Source organism: Lipotes vexillifer, unplaced genomic scaffold (assembly GCF_000442215.2).
Source record: "Lipotes vexillifer unplaced genomic scaffold, Lipotes_vexillifer_v1.1 scaffold539, whole genome shotgun sequence".
Lineage (NCBI taxonomy): Eukaryota > Metazoa > Chordata > Mammalia > Artiodactyla > Lipotidae > Lipotes > Lipotes vexillifer.
Genome location: NW_006789542.1, coordinates 1,168,461 through 1,190,968, shown reverse-complemented (window position 1 = coordinate 1,190,968; position 22,508 = coordinate 1,168,461). Strand labels below are relative to the sequence as shown.

The following is a 22,508-nucleotide window of genomic DNA, read 5'->3' as shown; positions in this document are numbered from 1 at the left end:
ATATCAGACAAAATAGACTTTAAAATAAAGACTGTTACAAGAGACAGAGAAGGACGCTACATAATGATCAAGGGAGCAATCCAAGAAGAAGATACAATAATTGTAAATATTTACGCACCCAACATAGGAGCACCTCATTACTTATCATAAGGCAAATGCTAACAGCCATAAAAGGGGAGATTGACAGTAACACATTCATAGTAGGGGACTTTAGTGGGGTGCTAAAGATCATCCAAAATGAAAATAAATAAGGAAACACAAGCTTTAAATGATACATTAAACAAGATAGACTTAATTGATATTTATAGGACATTCCATTCAAAAACAACAGAATACACTTTCTTCTCAAGTGCTCATGGAACATTCTCTGGATAGATCATATCTTGGGTCACAAGTCAAGTCTTGGTAAATTTAAGAAAATTGAAATTGTATCAAGTATCTTTTCTGACCACAACGCTATGAGACTAGATATCAATTACAGGGAAAAAAATCTGTAAAAAATATGAACACATGGAGGCTAAACAATACACTACTAAATAACCAAGAGATCACTGAAGAAATCAAAGAGGAAATCAAAAAATACCTAGAAACAAATGACAGTGAAAACACAACGAACCAAAACCTATGGGATGCAGCAAAAGCAGTTCTAAGAGGGAAGTTTATAGCAGTAAACTCCTACCTCAAGAAACAAGAAACATCTCAAATAAACGACCTAACCTTACACCTGAAGCAATTAGAGAAAGAAGAACAAAAAAACCCCAAAGTTAGCAGAAGGAAAGAAATCATAAAGATCAGTTCAGAAATAAATGAAAAAGAAATGAACAAAGCAATAGCAAAGATCAGTAAAACTAAAAGCTGGTTCTTTGAGAAGATAAACAAAATTGATAAACCATTAGCCAGACTCATTAGGAAAAAATGGGAGAACACTCACATCAATAGAATTAGAAATGAAAAAGGAGAAGTAACAACTGACACTGCAGAAATACAAAAGATCATGAGAGATTACTACAAGCAACTCTATGCCAATAAAATGGACAACCTGGAAGAAATGGACAAATTCTTAGAAATGCACAACCTGCCAAGACTGAATCAGGAAGAAATAGAAAATATGAACAGACCAATCACAAGCACTGAAATTGAGACTGTGATTAAAAATCTTCCAACAAACAAAAGCCCAGGACCAGATGGTTTCACAGGCGAATTCTATCAAACATTTAGAGAAGAGCTAACACCTATCCTTCTCAAACTCTTCCAAAATATAGCAGAGGGAGGAACACTCCCAAACTCATTCTACAAGGCCACCATCACCCTGATACCAAAACCAGACAAAGATGTCACAAAGAAAGAAAACAACAGGCCAATATCACTGATGAACATAGTTGCAAAAATCCTCAACAAAATGCTAGCAAACAGAATCCAACAGCACGGTAAAAGGATCATACACCATGATCAAGTGGGGTTTATCCCAGGAACGCAAGGATTCTTCAATATACACAAATCAATCAACATGATACACCGTATTAACAAACTGAGGGAGAAAAACCATACGATCATCACAATAGGTACAGAAAAAGCTTTCAACAAAATTCAACACCCATTTATGATAAAAAACTCTCCAGAAAGTAGGCATAAAGGGAACTTACCTCAACATAATAAAGGCCATATATGACAAACCCACAGCCAACATCATTCTCAATGGTGAAAAACTGAAACCATTTCCTCTAACATCAGGAACAAAACAAGGTTGTCCACTCTCACGACTGTTATTCAACATAGTTTTGGAAGTTTTAGCCACAGCAATCAGAGAAGAGAAAGAAATAAAAGGAATCCAAATCAGAAAAGAAATAAAGCTGTCACTGTTTGCAGATAACATAATACTCTACATAGAGAATCCTAAAGATGCTACCAGAAAACTACTAGAGCTAATCAATGAATTTGGTCAAGTAGCAGGATACAAAATTAATGCACAGAAATCTCTTGCATTCCTATACACTAATGATGAAAAATCTGAAAGAGAAATTAAGGAAACACTCCCATTTACCATTGCAACAAAAACAATAAAATACCTAGGAATAAACCTACGTAAGGAGACAAAAGACCTGTATGCAGAAAACTATAAGACACTGATGAAAGAAATTAAAGATGATACAAACAGCTGGAGAGATATGCCATGTTCTTGGACTGGAAGAATCAACATTGTGAAAATGACTATACTACCCAAAGCAATCTACAGATTCAATGCAGTCCCTGTCAAAGTACCAGTGGCATTTTTTACAGAAGTAGAACAAAAAATTGCACAATTTGTTTGGAAACACAAAAGACCCTGAATAGCCAAAGCAATCTTGAGAGAAAAATGGGGCTGGAGGAATCAGGCTCCTGGAATTCAGACTATACTACAAAGCTACATTAATCAAGACAGTATGGTACTGGCACAAAAACAGAAATATACATCAATGGAACAGGAGAGAAAGCCCAGAGGTAAACCCACACACATAAGGTCACCTTATTTTTGACAAAGGAGGCAAGAATATACAATGGAGAAAAGGCAGCCTCTTTAATAAGTTGTGCTGGGTAAACTGGACAGCTACATGTAAAAGAATGAAATTAGAACACTCCCTAACACCATACCCAAAAATAAACTCAAAATGGATTAAAGACCTAAATGTAAGGCCAGACACTATAAAACTCTCAGAGGAAAACACAGGCAGAATGCTCTATGACATAAATCACAGCAAGATCCTTTTTGACCCACCTCCTAGAGAAATGGAAATAAAACAAAAATAAACAAATGGGACCTAATGAAACTAAAAAGCTTTTGCACAGCAAAGGAGACCATTAACAAGATGAAAAGACAACCCTCAGAATGGGAGAAAATATTTGCAAATGAAGCAACTGACAAAGGATTGATCTCCAAAATTTACAAGTAGCTCATGGAGCTCAATATCTAAAAAACAAACAAACCAATACAAAAATGGGCAGAAGACCTAAATAGACATTTCTCCAAAGAAGATACACAGATTGCCAACAAACACATGAAAGGATGCTCAACATCACTAATCATTAGAGAAATGCAAGTCAAAACTACAATGAGGTATCACCTCACACCAGTCAGAATGGCCATCTTCAAAAAATTTACAAGCAATAAATGCTGGAGAGGGTGTGGAGAAAAGGGAACCCTCTTGCACTGTTCTTGGGAACGTAAATTGATACAACCACTATGGAGAACAGTATGGAGTTTCCTTAAAATACTACAAATAGAATTACCATATGATCCAGCAATCCCACTACTGGGCATATACCCTGAGAAAACCATAATTCAAAAAGAATCATGTACCACAATGTTCATTGCAGCTCTATTTACAATAGCCAGGACATGGAAGCAACCTAAGTGTCCATCAACAGATGAATGGATAAAGAAGATGTGGCACATATATACAATGGAATATTACTCAGCCATAAAAAGAAATGAAATTGAGTTATTTGTAATGAGGTGGATGGACCTAGAGTCTGTCATACAGAGTGAAGTAAGTCAGAAAGAGAAAAACAAATACCATATGATAACACATATATATGGCATCTAAAAAAAAAAATTGGTTCTGAAGAACCTAGGGGCAGGACAGGGATAAAGATGCAAACGTAGAGAATGGACTTGAGGAAACGTGGAGGGGGAAGAGTAAGCTGGGACGAAGTGAGAGAGTGGCATGGACATATAGACACTATCAAATGTAAAATATATAGCTAGTAGGAAGCAGCTGCATAGCACAAGGAGATCAGCTCGGTGCTTTGTGACCATCTAGAGGGGTGGGATAGGGAGGGTGGGAGGGAGACGCAAGAGGGAGGACATATGGGGACATATGTATATGTATAGCTGATTCACTTTGTTATACAGCAGAAACTAACACACCATTGTAAAGCAGTTATACTCCAATAAAGGTATTAAAAAAATTATCACTTTTATCTTCTTTTTAAAGGAAGCATAAATGGCAGATTGCTGCACGTAGGATATGACATACGGATCCTGTGGGGCAACTTTAATAATTAACCACTCTCATGGTTTAACTGAATCCCACATTCTGTCATCTTCCTGTTTCCTTTCCTGACCTGGATAAGAAAAGGAGATTGAACCACTTTTGTCTCAAGTACAGTCACACCTTGGAGCTGTCGTGGGTTTGGTTCCTGAGCACTGCAATAAAGCAAATATCCCAATAAAGGAAGTTACACAAATTTTTTGATTTTGCAGTGCATATTAAAGTTTTGTTTACACTCTACCATAGTCTATTAAGTGTGCAATAGCATTATGTCTTAAAAAACAATGTACAGATGGACCTAGAGAGTGTCGTAAGTCAGAAAGAGAAAAACAAGTACCATATATTAACACATATATGTGGAATCTAGAAAAATGGTATAGATGATCTTATTTGCAAAGCAGAAATAGAGACACAGGCGTAGAGAACAAATGTATGGTTACCAAAGGGGAAAGGGGATGGGGTAGGAGGAATTGGGAGATTGGGATTGACACCTGTACACTATTGATACTATGTATAAAATAGGGAACTCTACTTAATGCACTGTGGTGACCTAAATGGGAAGGAAATCCAGAAAAGTGGGGATATATGTATAAGTATAGCTGATTCATTTTGCTGTACAGTAGAAATTAACACAACATTGTAAAGCAACTATACTCCAACAAAAATTAATTTTAAAAAAGAAAGTATAAATTGGGAAAAAAGACAATGTACATACATTAATATAAAAATACCTTGTTGGTAAAAAATGCTAACCATCATCTGAGCCTTCAGTGAGTCATAGGAGTAACATCTAAGATCCCTGATCACAGATCACCATCACAGATATAACAAATGACCAAATTTGAAATATTGTGAGAGTTACCAAAATGTGACATAGAGACACGAAGGGAGCAAATGCTATTTGGAAAAATAGCTGATAGACTTGCTTGACCCAGGGTTGCCACAAACCTTCAGCTGATAAAAGATGCAATATCTTCAAAGCATAATAAAGTGAAACACGATAAAATGAGGTAAGGCTGGGTACATTTGACCAGGAAATACAGAGTCTTGTTTTATTCATTTATTCAGTTTATCAGGAAACACCATGAGAATGAGCACATTCTCATTATTAATATACTATTAATATTAATATGACCTTGGTTTCTTTCTTTCCTTTTTTTAATACCAAAAGGAAAAACCATTTGGAGAAGACCACCTTGTCATGTTGGCCCATGAGTTCCTTTGCTACCAAAATGAAATGATCATACAAAAGAGATATTAAGATCATAAGGACAGGGGACTTCCCTGGTGGTCCAGTGGTTAAGACCCCGTGCTTCCAATGCAGGGGGTGCGGGTTTGATCCCTGGTTGAGGAACTAGGATCCGATATGCCGTGTGGCAAAAAATTTGACATAAAGTAATTGCAAAAAAAAAAGGGAAATAAATTTGAACTGTAGGAATAAAATCTATATTTAAAAAAATCATAAGGACAATATTAATAACTGGCTATCACTGTGCCCTTTCTGTGTGTCAAGCACTCCTTCAAGTGAATTGTAATCATTTTCTCATTTACTCTTCACAAAAATCCTGGGAGGAAGGTGTTATCATTCTCACTTCATAGATGGAAAAAAAAAAAAAAAAAAAAAAAAACAGAATGTGGGTAATTTGTCCAAGTTCACGCAAAGAATCAGTGGCCATGCCGGGATTCAAATCCAGATCTGTCTCAAATTCTGCGATCATAACTTCTTCACGTCTTGCCTCACCCTGAGTGGGTTGAAAGTCAAGCTGAGAAAAACTGTTCTTGGCAAAGACGTGGGTAAGATTTGGATTCTTTAGTGGTGAGGGGAAATCTGGAAGGGAATAGATACGTATATGTGTGTGTGCCTGGGTCACTTTACTGTGTACCTGAAACTAACACAACATTGTGGATTAACTATACTTTAATTTTTAAAAAATGGAAAAGATAAAAATAAAGCCTTATTGACTTAGCAGGGAAAAAAAAAAGATTTGGGTTTTTTAAAGTTCCAGAAAGTTCTGACCTCTTGTTGGTGTTTCCTGGGCAGCAAACGTTGGACCTTTTATCTCAGCTGTAGATTCTTGAAGCTCAGCTTACTTTAGGGTAGCGCGAGTTGCATCCAGGGTTAGGCCTTACCTGGGAGGGGACCCCAAGGCGTGGTCCTCCCTGCTCCCCTTAAGGCCTGAGGAGGCACCTCAGGCCCAGTGCCAACTCCATTCTGCACTCCCCGTCTCTCTTGGCCTAACCGGTAAAGGCTCCACTGTTTCAAGCAGATCCTCAGCAAGCACACTTCTAACTTGTAACAGCATCAGTCTTCTTTAGTAAAGCTTTGGTGAAGGTCAGAGGCTACTTTTTTTTTTTTTTTTTTTTTTGCGGTACACGGGCCTCTCACTGCTGTGCCCCCTCCCGTTGTGGAGCACAGGCTCTGGACGCGCAGGCTCAGCGACCATGGCTCACGGGCCCAGCCGCTCCGCGGCATGTGGGATCCTCCCGGACCGGGGCACGAACCCGTGTCCCCTGCATCGGCAGGCGGACTCTCAACCACTGCACCACCAGGGAAGACCCCAGAAGGCTGTTTGAACCCCTTGGACTAATACTGTTTTGTCCTTTTTCCCCTGCAGGACATCGAGGTCTCTGTGAACATTCTCTAAAATGTTTAAGCTCGAAAATCACGGAGTGGAAACTGCAGGGCACGTGGCTGCCTGCTGGCCGAGGGAGCCTGGAGAAACCCTTCCTGGGGCCTCGAGGCTCCTTGGTGCCCATGTTCAGCCCCCAGGGTAGCCTTCACCCTGTCCACGCTGACAGCAGCCTGCTGAAGCCCAGGGTCGTGACCGTGGTCAAGCTGGGTGGGCAACCCCTCCGCAAGATCACGCTGCTCCTTAATAGACGGTCAGTGCAGACCTTCGAGCAGCTCTTGGCCGACGTCTCAGAGGCCCTGGGCTTTCCCAGATGGAAGAGTGACCGCGTGAGGAAGCTGTTCAACCTCAAGGGCAGGGAAATCAGGAGTGTGTCTGATTTCTTCAGGGAAGGGGATGCTTTCATAGCCGTGGGCAAAGAGCCACTGACGCTGAAGAACATCCAGGTGGCTATAGAGGAACTGTACCCCAGCAAAGCCCGGGCCCTGACCTTGACCCAGCACAGCCGGGTCCCCTCTCCAAGGCTGAGAAGCAGGCTTTATAGCAAGGCTCTGAAAGGGGGTCACCACTGTGGGGAGACCGAGACCACCAAGAGCTGTGGTGAGGCTGCCAGGTCCCAGGCTGCCATCAGACATCAGGGGAGGACCCCCGTGGAGGACAGGGTGAGGGGGAAGTGGGAGCCTGAACCCAGCAGCAAGGTGCCCAGGGATGCCACCCTGGAGAGGCATGCTAGCGGAGAGAAGCACCTGGGGGTGGAGATTGAAAAGACGTCGGGGGAAGTAATCAGGTGTGAGAAGTGTAAGCGGGAAAGAGAGCTCCAGCAGAGCATGCAGAGGGAGCGGCTCTCTCTGGGCACCAGCGAGCTGGACCTGGGCAAGTGCCCCAGCTATGACATAGAGAGGCTGGTGAGGGCCAGGAGCTGCAGGAGGTCCCCTGAGGAGAAGCCCCAGGGTGGGGAGGAAGGTTGGAAGGAGGGCACCCGGAGCAGTACCGGGCACCCGCCTCAGGAGCCGAGGAGACCCAGCAAAAGCACCGACAAGAAAGAGGACCGAGACCCAGGAGGCCAGGAAGGTCATGGCCCAGCAGCAGCCAAGGCCAAGAGGGACGTTGTCGGGGAAGCCCAGCCCATAAGAGAGGAGAAAGACAGCAGGACCGTGGGCAGGAGCAAGCAGGGAGGCTGGCTCCGGAGGGAGCGTCCTGCTGACCTCGACCCAGAGAAGCTCCCCAGGACCAGAGGGGATGCGCAGGAGGCGCAAAAGGAGAAAAAGCCGGGTGCGTCCGGAGGGAGGAGGATGGTTTCCCGAGATAAGCCGGCGGCCAGGGTAGAAAAGGAGCCCAAGACGAGGCCGGAGGAGAGCAAGGCGGAGCGGCCGGGGGGCAGGAGGCGGCGGCCCGCGGGCATCCTGTTGGCCGATGTGCGCAAGCAGTACGAGCCGGGCCGCGTGATCGGGGACGGGAACTTCGCGGTGGTGAAGGAGTGCAGGCACCGCGGCACCCAGCAGGCCTACGCCATGAAGATCATAGACAAGTCCAAGCTCAAGGGGAAGGAGGACATGGTCGACAGCGAGATCCTGATCATCCAGAGCCTCTCTCACCCCAACATCGTGAAACTGCATCAAGTGTATGAAACGGACGCGGAGATCTACCTGATCATGGAGTACGTGCGGGGAGGGGACCTTTTCGATGCCATTATAGAAAGTGTGAAGTTCCCGGAGCGCGACGCTGCCCTCATGCTCATGGACTTGTGCAAGGCGCTCGTGCACATGCACGACAAGAGCATCGTCCACCGGGACCTCAAGCCGGAAAACCTGCTGGTAAGCCCCACCCTGGCTGCGGTGGAAGAGGGAGGTTATAAAACATGGGATACAGGAAGTCCGAACGGGCTCCTACTCTGGTACCCTTGTGCACTAGAGCATTACCTTTATGGTCTTTTTTTTTTTTTTTTTTTTTTTTCCTTGCGTTATGCGGGCCTCTCACTGTTGTGGCCTCTCCCATTCTTTTTTGTTTTTTTTTTTTTTTTTTTTTTTTTAACATACTCGTTTCAGTATTTAAAACTTTGGTTGTAGTTCATAAATTGCAGAGATAAATGGGTTTTGATTAAATTATTGAGAAAGAAGTCTTCCAACTTAAACAAAATGGAAACTGTTTCCTCATGCCTGGGAGAAAAATATTTTCACCTTGACAGTGATCAGGTGGACTTAATTTCTTGGGCATTTGCACATCCTCTGGCCTAGGTGCTAGGGGTGTCTGCTGGTAGCAGCTCCCCCTGCAGTCTTTGAGCCCACCCTTCCACCAAAAGTCCCCCTGGCCCTTTTGCAGAAGAGGTCTTGCCACAGGAATTCAAAAGGTTCAGTACTGGGAATTCCCAGTCGGTCCGGTGGTTAGGACTGCAAGCTTCCACTGCAGGGGGCCTGGGTTTGATCCCTGGCCGGGGAACTAAGATCCCGAAAGCCTCTAGCATCAGTCCTTTCATCTCTCTGGGCCTTTGTTTCCTCACTTATAAAAGAGAAATAGTAATAGTACCTGCCTTAGAAGGTTGAGGGAGGATTGAGCATGGGAGCTGGCCTGGCACACACAGCTCAGCTGTTCTGTTTTTGGATGTAAACATTCTCCCAAAGCACCAACATCAAATAAGGACACTCTAGGACCATGATGGATCCAGACAAAAGCAAGACCTCTTCATCATCATGTCCAAATCCAGGTAAGAACAAGATTGTCCAGACCACAAATGGGGCTACATTTTCCCTTTTGGGTGACTATGATTCACTGCCCCACCTTCCTCCCACCTTCTAGATAAGAATTACCAAGATTCCCAATCATAGAATTACCCTCACTTCCTGACAGTATCCAGTTCAGAGCAAAATCCTGCTTTCATGAACCCTCTCCCAAATCACCTAACACAGTCCACCTCTTACAAGTTCATTGAACACCCTCTCACTTAGATGCCTGGATCCCCAAGGTGTTGGGGATCTCCCTTGTTGCAATGAGTCAGTCAACCCAGTGTGTTCCTGAATTTCAAGTGTGTTCCTGGTGGGCTTTGTTAGGACAGTGCACTTCACGTGTTCACTCTCTGGCCCCTTTGTCCCACTTTCTTCTTTGTAGCCCCAATCACCACCTGATATGTTCCATATTTATTCTTCTATTTTCTTTTTCCTCCTCCTGGAAAGTTCTATGACCCCAGGAACATTGTTTTATTCAGACTGTACCTTGAAAACTACATCAGTTCTGTCACATAGTGGAGATTCAATAAATATCAGTTGGATGAAAGAATAAATACAGACCCCAGCATGCTGCCTGGCAGATAGCAAGCATTACATCAGTGGCAGCTACTCTCATTATTACTATGTTAGGAATGAGTCTGATATTAAGGTGGACATCATGAGGAAGAATCCAAAGCCAGATTGCTGCACATGAAGCCATAGTAAATGGAGACAGTGATCTTCATGAGCCAGTTTTTTTGTTTTTTGAGGGGGTGGGGGCAGTGGAGGGGAAAGGAGTTAACCTGTTTCCTTTAATTTCATGGCTGTAGAGCCGGCCTGGAAACATCATCCCAGTACATTCATCTGCCTGTAAGCTGCTCCCACAAGCAGAATGATTTCTGAGTGAGTCGAGCTAATTATCTGGTGAAGTGAGGTCTACATTGACCCCTAAATCAAGCAGCCTTGTTTTTGTCCAGATTCATAGAATTGCAGATCATTGACTGGTTGCCTGAATGGTCTGAATTACCACGGAATAAATCTCCCTTTGAAGAATTTCATTTTTGTTTTTTGGGTTTTTTGGCCGCACTGCACAGCTTGCAGGATCTTAGTTCCCCGACCGGGGATTGAACCCAGGCCCACGGCCGTGAAAGTGCCGAGTCCTAAGCACTGGACCACCAGGGAATTCCCTAAGAATTCCATTTTAAAATCATATTTTAAAACAATTTTTAAAAAATTTATTTATTTTATTTTTGGCTGTGTTGGGTCTTCGTTGCTGCACGCAGGCTTTTCTCTAGTTGCGGCGAGTGGGGGCTACTCTTTACTGCGGTGCACGGGCTTCTCGTTGTGGTGGCTTCTCTTGCTGTGGAGCACGGGCTCTAGGCACTCAGGCTTCAGTAGTTGTGGCACTCGGGCCCAGTGGTTGTAGCTCACGGGCTCTAGAGTGCAGGCTCGGTAGTTGTGGAGCACGGGCTTAGTTGCTCCGCGGCATGTGGGATCTTCTCGGACCAGGGCTCGAACACTTATCCCCTGCGTTGGCAGGCAGATTCTTAGCCACTGTGCCACCAGGGAAGCCCAAGAATTCCATTTTTGCATGAGCTAAGTGTCCTCATCCTTTTTTCACTTGCTTTTTGTTTCTGTCTTTTGGGTCTGAGCCCAAGTTTTTCCCATGTGTGATGTGCCAGACCCTGTTTACAATGGCACTTTGGAATCGTGACAGAGCAGTGTTCTTTACGGATCCTCTGATGTTTTCACCAAATTGCGTAAGCAGGAGGAATTCTGACTGGAGGCCTGGGTGGGTCCCATGAACAGAACATTTTGGGCCTGTGCTTAATAAAGCATCAGAACAGTGATACACGTTCTCGAGGATGTGGAGTGAGATCCTTTACCCTATAGGATCGTTTTCTTTTGGGGACAGTCATCTGAGCTTGCATTTTCTCCACAGGGTCCTGGTACCAATCTGTCAAGCTGGCCCATCTCTTGGGCAATAGGGACTCTCACTTGTGTTAAGGGACTGACTTGTCAGCAGTTTTTAAAATGGAGAAAGTCGGCACTTGAAGGTGGCATGGAGAGATTTGCTTCAGGAAATAAAAAATTGCAAGGAATGCATTTAGTGTGGACAAGCTAGCTGCCTCTGAGAAGTCATTTGGCGACACCTTCATGGATTTAAATGTCAGTTCATATGTGTTTTAGTGCCCGTAAAGGCAGTGAAGTGTGTGTTTGTGTCCTGAGAGAGAGGACAAACTGCAGCGGAGCTATAATTTTTCAGTCTAATACATGAGGTGTTTATTGATGTTAATTGTAATTGATATTTCGACCCTTTTTTTCTGATTTTAAAGAAAGCCCACTTTTTTATTGTATCATTTTTTTTACATCTTTATTGGAGTTTAATTGCTTTACAATGTTGTGTTAGTTTCTGCTTTATAACAAAGTGAATCAGCTATTTGTATACATATATCCCCTCCCCCTTGCGTCTCCCTCCCACCCTCCCTATCCCACTCCTCTAGGTGGTCACAAAGCACCAAGCAAGAAAGCCTACTTTTTGTTTTTTTAAATAAAAACTTTCTTTCGTGGTGGTAAGTCTCCTTCAGAAGGTGCAAAAAGCTACAGATCTGAGCCATCTTTGGCGGCATAGGGTAACATCTTTTCTGTCTTGTGGATAATCTGTCAGCTGGTGGTGTTCAGAATGAGTGGGCCTGTCACATTTCTAAATCGTGTCTGTCCTTTTTCCAGATGAGTAAAGTTGAATATATTGTTATGTCAGACTTTAAATGCTACCTAACATAAGTTCTTTGTGGTTTTTCAGACGAAGGTCTGGGGAGTGTTAGATTTGACAGTAGACTCATTGTCTGAGTTTAGAAGGTGTCATCTCTAAACCTGTTGTGAGGATAATTATGTTGCAAACTTGGCTGGTCTTCTGAGAGTTAATATTAGTAAATATCACCATGGTGACTACTGTCCATCAATTAATGTTCTTTAGTTGACTTTAATTTGGTGTGTTCCGCTCTTGTGCTGACTTCTGTATCATCAAAATAATTGTTTCTTCCTTTAATGGATGGCTACTGTCTGTATCAATACTTTGCTAAACTTAGGAGACTGATGATGTTAGAACTAACTTTTGATTACGTGGCTGACTGTGGCTGCTTTTAGAGACTTCCAGAATGTGCTAGGAACTCTTAATGGATCTAGCAAGCTTACCATGTTGTTTTCACCAGCAGAAATATTTATATCTGATAATTGGGCCCTAGAGTAAAATTTTAGGCCTGTATTACTGAGCCTATCTATTTCTAGTGATCACATTCCCTGATAAGATGCTAGTGCCCCTCTTCCCTTAGGGCTATTTAGACTCCTGAAATCTTGCAAAAAAATTTTTAATTATGAGAATTTCCAGCTTGAAGAAATATCAGTGTTAATTGCTTCTTCTGCCAGCATGTGCTCCCTTGGAGAGGTTGGAATGTGCTGTGTGGTGTTGACTGGGCCCTGGGAAAAGCAAACAGGAGCCAGAGAGGTGATGAAGTGTAGACACCAAAGGCATGTCACAGGCCAGTAATGTGACAGGTCCTGGGAAAACTTTGTCCCCACTGAGTTTTTCAGTCATTCTTTGTATTACGCTATCTTTTGCTGTTGAAATGTAAATTGATTTTAGGCATTGGCATTTCCATGTGAATTGGTTTCTAAGATCATTTCCGTCCTCATGGCCAGTTGGAAATGGAAACTTGGAGGGAGGCCAGAGGAAGTATGAAGGATCAAGTAAGAAGATGACAAAGATAAATAAGCTCTACCCCTTTTCTTAGGGGGAGCCACTTGCTGTTTGGTCTGTACTCTGCTTCCATCTGCTGTTCAGAGATGATCTTTGAAAGATCACATTTAAATTGATGTGCGCTTGAAGGAGAGGAGGCTGTTAATGGCTCAGAAAAGGAAATATTCCTTTTGAAGCTTTGAGACTGTACAGATGTGATCTGGCTGCTATGTATGTAAATGTAGATTGTCTGGATTCAAAGCAGGGTACTTTGGTGTGGCTAGAAAAAGGGATGATGGATGCAGATGGACCAAGAGTCATGAAAGTACCATGTAAATTAATCTCTAACACCCTTTCAGTTAGAGGGCAATTGAAAATGAGCCCCAGAAGGAATGTGACCCAGAGCAATGAATTTAGATAAACCTGTAGATAGAGAAACAGAGATGTGGGGTGAGGGCAAGGTCAGATGTGTGCACTGGGGCTGTGGCGTCGAAGTGGGTCATTTAGTGGGGTCTTTGCCTTGATGGCCACCCAGTGCCTAGTCAGCTGAGGGTACCGAGGCTCACTGATTTGTTCAAATCATACGTGGTATATGGTGTTCATTTCTGGGCATTCTTTGTTAAAAGAGGCGTCAATGAAATAGGGATTATCTAGAACTTTACAGTGCACAAGAATCGCCCTGGGGTCTCATAGAGATGCAGTTCTGTTCAGTGGATCTTGGGTAGCCTGAGGTCTCCATCAAGCTCACAAGTGATGCTTGTGCTGCTGGTTCAAGAGCTGTACTTAGCGTAGGGAGGAGTGAGAAGGGGATGATGGGTCAGGAGACCTGATCCTATAAGGATAAGCTTGAGGATTCTCGGATGCGAACTTAGAGAAGCAGCATTGGTACCACCTGGGAGACTGTTAGAGAAACCAGAGCACCCTGGGGGGAATCCTGGTGCTTGTTTCCCATCTTTGGAAGTGGTGTGTCCTTCCCAGAGGGCAGATTTAGAAAAAAGGGGCGGAGGTGGTATTCTGGATCAACGTGGGGTGAACCTCCTCACAAGTTAATCTGACTATGATCTGGATGGTCTGCCATGTGAAGCTATGGGATCTTTTCCATCTTGAGATTTCAACCAGAGGTGAATGATAGTCTGGTGGGAAGATGTTGAAGACAAGTTTCTTGTTTGGGTGGAGACTTTGATGGTTTAGAATTTCCACACAATGTAAATTGGTGCAGCCACTATGGAGAACCGTATGGAGGTTCCTTAAAAAAGTAAAAATAGAACTACCATATGATCCAGCAATCCCACTCCTGGGTGTAGATCCAGAAAAGATGAATTCTCTAATTTGAAAAGATACATGCACCCCAAAGTTCATAGCAGCACTATTTACAGTACCAAGAAGCAACCCAAATGTCCATTGACAGATGAATGGATAAAGATGATGTGGTACATATATAAAATGGAATATTACTCAGCCATAAAAAAGGCTGAAATAATGCCACTTGCAGCAACATGGACGGACCTAGAGATGATCATGCTAAGTGAAGAAATTCAGACAGAGAAAGACAAATATCATATGATATCGCTTACATGCAGAATCGAAAATATGATACAAACGGACTTATTTATAAAACAGAAACAGACTCACAGAAAACAAACTTATGGTTACCAAAGGGGAAAGGGTAGGGGGAGGGATAAATTAGGAGTTTGGGATTAACAGATACACACTACTGTATATAAAATAGACAACCAACAAGGTCCTACACAGGGAACTATATGCAATATCTTGCAATGAACTATAATGGAAAAGAATATGAAAAAGAATATATATATATATATATATATATATATATATATATATAAAACTGAATCACTTTGCTGTACACCAGAATCTAACACAACATTGTCAATCAACTATACTTAAATTAAAAAAAAAAAAAGTTGCACAAATACCAGAAGGAAGAGTTATTCCAGGAGGATGTCAGTCATTTGAATTCAAGGATTAAGATAAGAACTGTTCTGAAGCCAAGAATATGAGGTGCCTGTTGGAAAACAAAAAACCAAAAAAACCAGAAACAAAATTCACACTGTCAGTGTGTGACCCTAAATGTAGTTAAGCTGCTCATGTAGGCGAAGTAAATAAGCCTCAAGTCACACTGACAGCTCTGAAAAATGTTACATAAATCCTGGGACTTCCCTGGTGGTGTAGGGGTTAGGACTCCACACTCCCAATGCAGGGGGCCTGGCTTCGATCCCTTGGGGAGCTCGATCCCACATGCAGGCCACAACTAAGAGTTCGCATGCCACAACTAAGGAGCCCACCTGCCACAACTATGGAGCACACATGATGCAACTAAGTAGCCCACTTGTTGCAACTAAGATCTGGTGCAACCAAATACATAAACTAAATTAAAAGATAAATTAAAAAATGTTACATAACTCCCGACAGCAGAGGCTGGAGACAGAAGAATTAAAAACACAGAACAGGGCTTCCCTGGTGGCTCAGTGGTTGAGAGTCCGCCTGCCGATGCAGGGGACACGGGTTCGTGCCCCAGTCCAGGAAGATCCCACATGCCACGGAGCGGCTGGGCCTGTAAGCCATGGCCGCTGAGCCTGCGTATCCGGAGCCTGTGCTCCGCAACGGGAGAGGCCACAACAGGGAGAGGCCCGCGTACTGCAAAAAACAAAAACACAGAACAGTTCTCACTTTCTGGAAGAAACAAATGACTCTGTGGATCCTAACCACCCTCGGGTTCTCCTATGGGTCTCATCATCCTGAGACTCAAAGAGAAAAGCTATGGAGACAAGAAGCAGCATAATATTATTTTAGGAAGGCCATAAAATAATTTTTAAAAACAGATTTGGTATTTGAAAATGTATCCATCAGCATCTGGACATTTAACATAATACATTTTCAAAATAAATATCATGAAAAACTTCAAAATAGATAAAAGGCCAAGTCTCCATCATGTTTCATCTGCTCCTGACTCAGTGGAGTCGGGTTTTGGAATCGGGGGTTGGGGGGATGGGGGGGTTTGAGGAAGGAAATGCTCGTCATTTTGCATAGGGATTCATAGTTTATTTTGGTGTATTCAATCAGCCAAATGCTTTTAATGCTGATCATTTGGTTGGGAATATTTACAAATATTTGTGAGGGACAGATTTTTTCAGCAGTCACCCAGCAAATGGGACTCATGTAGATGGTCCATCTGGAAACTTAAGGCAGCACACATTTTTTTTTGTCCTTGCCTTCCAAAGTAGATTTTCTAGTGTAAATTATTCTAATAATTACCTCTCCAGTCTCCTTTAGGGCTCTGTCTGTCTCGATACACAGACCAAAGCAGAAGTGTGTTTTAGTTCTACATCTATGATTTCCATTAGGTTAGGTTAATTATGAAGATATTGATTAGATTGCCCAGCAGTGACTTGGGCTCAGTAGTTAAGACACATTCTGCTTACAGAGATGTAAACTCTCTGGCAGGAACCAAAGCAGGTTTGGAGCACTTACCCTTGGCTGAGGAGATCGGGGAGTGGCTGCCTGCCCTGCATTTTCGGGTGTGGGTCTGATGCAGCACAGGGAGAACCGGAGCCCTGCCTAATGCCCTCCAGCCCCCCAAGTGCTGGTCGGTGCATTGGGAACCTTGGCCCCGTTCCAGTGAGGATGCAAGGGCGTGCACCTGCAGACAGGTTGATAATTTCTCCTGTAGCCCTGGTGGCTCCATTGAGTCACACTTGAGATCACCCAGGCTAATCCCAGTGAGTTTCCCATAGCACTGAAATGAACCACTCAGCTCACTTTGGCCTGAGCCATCAGCTTCTACACAACAGTGAGAGGCCCGCGTACCACAAAAAAAAAAAAAAAAAAAAAAAGAAGCACGACAGAAGTGTTTGCTAGGTAAACCATATAATTTTAGCCTCCACTGCTTGTCTACTTTTTCATTCCAATTCCCACTTCTTTTTTTCTCTGCTCCGACTTTACATTATCCACAGGCATTTTCTAATTCTCATTAAAGCTAGTCTGTGCTCAAAAATATCATTGATCCTTGTTCAAACTCAGTGCTGCCCAGTGGATTCTTCTCTACTGATGGAAATGTTGTAGATTTGCACGATCCAATATAATAGCCCTTAGCCATGGATGGTTATTGAACACTTGAAATGTGGCTAGTGGATCTGAGAAACTGAATTTCTAATTTAATTAGATTTTAATTTAATTAATTTTAAATAAATAGCCATCTGTGGCAATATGGTGCTACCATATTGGACAGCAGAGAAAATCTAACTCATTGGTTCTTTAGTGAGCACGTGTCACTGAGATCAAGTTGGATTTGTCAGTGTTGGGTCAATCTATAAGCTCCTGTGTTTTATTGTTTGCTTATCCTGAACTTGCATGGTTGTTGTCCTGTTAGTTTTCCTTCTTTGTTCTCATCACAATTTTGGTGGTTTGGGGATTTTGATTTCTTACAGGTTCAGCGAAATGAGGACAAATCTACCACCTTGAAACTGGCTGATTTTGGTCTTGCAAAGCATGTGGTGAGACCTATATTTACTGTGTGTGGGACTCCGACTTATGTAGCTCCTGAAATTCTTTCTGAGAAAGGTAAGGGTTACACATTGCTCTGTGGGACTCCAGCTCACTTACTAACCAAGGTTTAACTTTTAATATTTAAATTTTACATTTTTCAACATGGAGCAGTGGAAAGTCTCAGAGCTGGCACTAAGCTGTACTTAGATGTTAATGGAAATATTTGAAATAGGTCTTCTTGACCAAAGCATGAGCACTTTTTCCTCACCAGGGCTGCCCTTATTACAGAGAAGGGATTGTGGTATATGTGTGTGTGTGTGTGTGTGTGTGTGTGTGTGTGTGTGTGCGCATGCATGCACACGCATGCATGCACGTGTGTTGGCAGGACGGTGAGATGGAAGATGGTGGAGAATTGGGTGGGGAACGCAGGCAAGCAAGCAAGGTCATTTGGCCACTCACCCAAGGTTACCTCTAATGGAGACAATTGGAATGGTTCTTATGGTAATTGGCTTAAAAATTCCTTTACCAACCTTGCATTTAGAGGAAAAGGAGGTCCCATTTCAAACCCAATGAATAATATTTATTACAGGCTTGTATATTGTATGAGGGTCCAGTGGGCTATTTTAGTGACACACTCTGTAAAGGATATACAAGGAAATCATTATTATTATTATTATATGGCTCCAAGTATGTGAATGCCTATTTAGCCATCCTTGCACTCCAGGAGAAATCAGTTTAGCCACCCTATGATGGCTAAAGATGGGAAGGCTCTGGATGGGTTGTAGGTCTGGGGGTAGGGAGGAGGGAGAGATTTTGTCCCAGCAGCAGAAGCATCAGGGAAGCCAACATGCAGAGACTAGACTATGCATGGAGGTTGGGTGGTAGAGACATTGAGAAGACCAGCCTCAGTGGAGCAGAGGGAATTGCAGTTGGATGGGTAGGTTGAGTCTGGATTCCCCACAAGTGAGTTTGGACTCGGTGTGGCCAGCATAGTAGCTGTGGTAACGTGGTGACAGTGGGACAAGAGAGCACTGAGCGACTACAGACATTTTAATGGAGGCATTACTGAGCTGGATAAGAGAGGAATGAAAGCAAATAGTCTGCGTGAACTCTGGGAAGTCAGGATGGTAGGGTTCGCACCAACTAACACAGGGTGTCGGAAAGGTAAGCTCTTTTGGGAGATGGGGATGGTGTGAGTTAGACTTTGAACACACTGACTCTGTAGAGATATTTAGGTGGATACACAGAGTTGTCTGGTTGGCTGAACGTGTGCTTTTGATACCCCTCGATACAGAGATGGCAGCCAAAGTGGTGAGATAATGTGTCTCTGCCTCTGCTGCACAGGTTATGGGCTGGAGGTGGACATGTGGGCCGCAGGCGTTATCCTCTACATCCTCCTGTGCGGCTTCCCCCCATTCCGCAGCCCAGAGAGGGACCAGGATGAGCTCTTTAACATCATCCAGCTGGGCCACTTCGAGTTCCTGGCTCCTTACTGGGACAATATCTCTGACGGTGAGACCTGGGGCTTCCCAGGCAGGAGGGAAGGGGATGGAGAGATAGAGCCCCTCCGGGGATCAGGTCAGATGTGTAAAATGCCACCCAGAGAACCCACTGTGGTACCTGGGCTGTCAGCATCTTGTGCTTCATCCTTTATTTCCTGCTAGATTCGTGTAGATTTCCATAGCATTCCAAACACGACTTGCTTTGAGATATAACAAAAGATTCTCACCACCAGTTGTAGTCACCAAATACTTTTCCTGAAGCCAATTAAAGAACCTCAGAACTGAAAAGTAAACTGAAAACTATCAGAAATGTGTAATCCTCATTTGGAAAGATCAAAGCCATCTCATAGGGAATTCCCTGGCAGACCAGTGGTTAGGACTCGGCGCTCTCTCTGCCGAGGGCCCAGGTTCAATCCCCGGTTGGGGAACTAAGATCCCACAAGGCGTGCAGTGCAGCCAAAAAAAAAAAAAGCCATCCGCCGTCTCATATACGGAAGTGTTTGGGAATTGGACAGACTGGAGATGCTTATTTTACCTGTGGATAATCAGGGTCCTATGGGGGCATACTTGGGGCACAGGGGCTCTGGAAGGTCAAGGGAGAAGGTCTCAGGTACTTTTCAGTGGAGCAGAAGCATGTGTGGTCCTCCTCCTTTTTGGCCCTTTCAAGTGGAATTTTCCCCCTTGTTTCTATTGATTTGTATGTACTACCCACTGCCCTTGTAAAATTGAGAACTAGATCACTGGGGGTTTTGAGTCTTTGAGTCTTTAGCTGAAAAAGTAGAGTAGGAGTGATAACTTTTCCCCAATTTCCCCTAAACACATCATCTAAGATAAGTTATTCATCTGCCCTTGTCCTCAGCTCTGCCTCCTCATCTGGGGCTCGGGCTTGCGGGAAGGGAAGAGCTTCATTTTTTTCCACTTAAATAAGGTGGGCAGAGGGTACCTTGCTGCCTGTAGGGTAAGGGTCTTGAGCTGATCAAGGCAGTGGCAATTTGGGAATTGAAGGACTAAAAATCGTTTTAGAAAGTTCTATGCAACACTGTTCTTAGATTTGGTTATGGTGGCCCCTGCCCTGAGTCCCATGCCTTAGAGGGCCTGCTCTGGTTACATGTCTCCCCAGAAGTGAGGAGACTCTGGGGACAAGAGGCTGTGCCCCCCACCAGAGCCCAGGCTCCCCGTTCTAGACCACTTAACCGGGACCCCAGAATTTCCTGCACAAATGGCCCAAGCCCACTTCCAAGGCTTGTGAGACCTCTTTTCCCAGCCCCTCCCCACAGTGCCCTAGGCTGCCAAGGAGCAGCTGTTTGGGGGGCGTAGGGGGAGCACAGACATATTGGTGGGGTGTCCAACTGTCCACACACAGGCATGTGAGACTGAGAATTCCGTTTAAACCTGGGCTTCTACCCCCTGAGTCCTCCGAGGACCTTGAAGGAGTGATGCTGGGATGAATGGGGAAGGGGTACATTGTGGGCGGAATCTGCCCAGTTTGAATGGGGTGGGGTAGGAGAAATCCTGTGGTCTCCGTGCTCAAGAGGTGGCTGGACAGTGGCCACAGAAGCGGGGCAATTGATGGGTGAACAGCTGACCTTGACCCCCAATAAAGGTAAATAAACATGGGTATCGTTTTCCCCATGCATTCTTTTTTTTAAAAAAAATATATACATTCATGCCTTTATTACATCAGGTATTTTTTTTTGTTTTGGCCATGTTGCACAGCTTGCAGGGACCTTGGTTCCCCAACCAGGAATTGAACCCGTGCCCTGCTGCAGTGGAAACGCGGAGTCCTAACCACTGGGCCGCAGGGAATTCCCTCCCGTGTATTCTTGAGCAATTGGTTAAGAGGCTCAGGGAGCCGGCCTGGGAGAGCCAGCGGGCCAGGGAGAAATCTTTTCTCCTCCCCGTCTGCCACCTGACCCACCAGCTGTCCCCACATCTCTCTAGAATCAGTCATGGTCTTGAGCAAAAAATGAAATTCATTTTGAATTTCATTATTTACTACTTAGATCTCTTTGCCCATGTTTTTCAGTTTTGTCAGTCTGGAGGTATATTTATCAATTTAGGAAGGAAGATTGGACATATTTTATTTAACAACTTGATAGTTTGATTTACAAATTTTAAAATATGTAGATGTATACTATGTGGCCTCCATGTGTCCTCTTGGGCTGGGCGGCGCCATGGGTGATAGTTGCAGGCCTGACCTCATGGCTCTATGTCTAACATGGTAGCCCTTAGCTGCATGTGGCTATTTGAATGTAACTGTAAATTAATTAAAAGTAAATGGAGGGCTTCCCTGGTGGCGCAGTGGTTGAGAGTCCGCCTGCCGATGCAGGGGACACGGGTTCGTGCCCCAGTCCGGGAAGATCCCACATGCCGTGGAGCGGCTGGGCCCGTGAGCCATGGCCGCTGAGCCTGCGCGTCCGGAGCCTGTTGCTCCACAATGGGAGAGGCCACAGCAGTGAGAGGCCTGCGTACCACAAAAAAAAAAAAAAAAAAAAAAAAAAAAAGTAAATGGAATAAGAATTCAGTTCAGGGAATTCCCTGGTGGTCCAGTGGATAGGACTCTGTGCTCTCACTTCCCAGGGCCTGGGGTTCAATCCGTGGTCAGGGGGCTAAGATCCCGCAAGACGCTCGGTGCAGCCAAAAAAAAAAAAAGTTCAGTTCATCAGTCGCACCAGCCATATTTCAAATGCTCAGTAGTCCCAAGCGGGTAGCGCAGATCTGGAAAGTTTCCACCGTGGCAGAAAGTTCTCTGATCCAGCCACAGTGCTAACAGGAAAGTTTGTGTCCTTATTTCCTGTATGGGGAAGGAGAACTTCAAACCACCTGCATACATCTCATTTTTCCGTCTTTCTGTCATTCCAACAGCTGCCAAAGATCTGGTGAGCCGGTTGCTGGTGGTAGACCCCAAAAAGCGCTACACAGCCCACCAGGTCCTTCAGCATCCCTGGATTGAAACTGCTGGAAAGACCAGAAGGACAAAGCTACAAAAGGAGGGGCCCCCCAGCAGCGAGAACCACTTCCGGAGCCAGCACTCAAGGGCTGCAGAGCAGGCGTCATAGTCACGGCCTCAGCAGTTGCTCGGCTCTCGGTTCTGCTCGGGGACAGAGAAAAGGATAGATGTCAAGGAGAAAAACAGTGAAAAAGCCTTCCTCCCATAATTGGAGAATCAGGGGAAGGAGAGAAGACACTCAGTATATTTTAAAGCTTATTTTACAAAATAAACTTGAGTCAATGTTAAATGTTGCAACATATTTTTAGATTTGAAGCCTTTAATATATTTTGGGGGGGCTGAGGGGGAGACTTGTTCTCAGTGAGGAATTTTTGGTAATAATGATGTGTTTTGCTTCCTCCTTGTAATCAAGTTCGTAGTATACTACATGAGTGGTGCTTACCAGGGTCTAAACTCC

At 44.1% G+C, this 22,508-nt stretch overlaps 1 protein-coding gene and 1 non-coding gene across 2 annotated transcripts in view; one reads left to right on the top strand and one right to left on the bottom strand.

Moving 5' to 3' along the window:
- The window catches only part of DCLK3 (doublecortin like kinase 3), a 30,847-nt gene extending 8,687 nt beyond the window's left edge, over positions 1 to 22,160 (top strand). Inside the window, exons 2-5 of the mRNA XM_007462721.1 lie at positions 6,644 to 8,472; positions 17,542 to 17,674; positions 18,944 to 19,111; positions 21,967 to 22,160. Of these exons, the coding sequence (XP_007462783.1) occupies positions 6,644 to 8,472; positions 17,542 to 17,674; positions 18,944 to 19,111; positions 21,967 to 22,160 (2,324 nt within the window). The remainder of the gene's footprint in view (positions 1 to 6,643; positions 8,473 to 17,541; positions 17,675 to 18,943; positions 19,112 to 21,966) is intronic.
- Positions 10,467 to 10,539, bottom strand: TRNAE-UUC (transfer RNA glutamic acid (anticodon UUC)). The gene has a single exon. It is a non-coding gene; the product is annotated as a tRNA-Glu (tRNA).
- Positions 22,161 to 22,508: the final 348 nt, after the last annotated feature.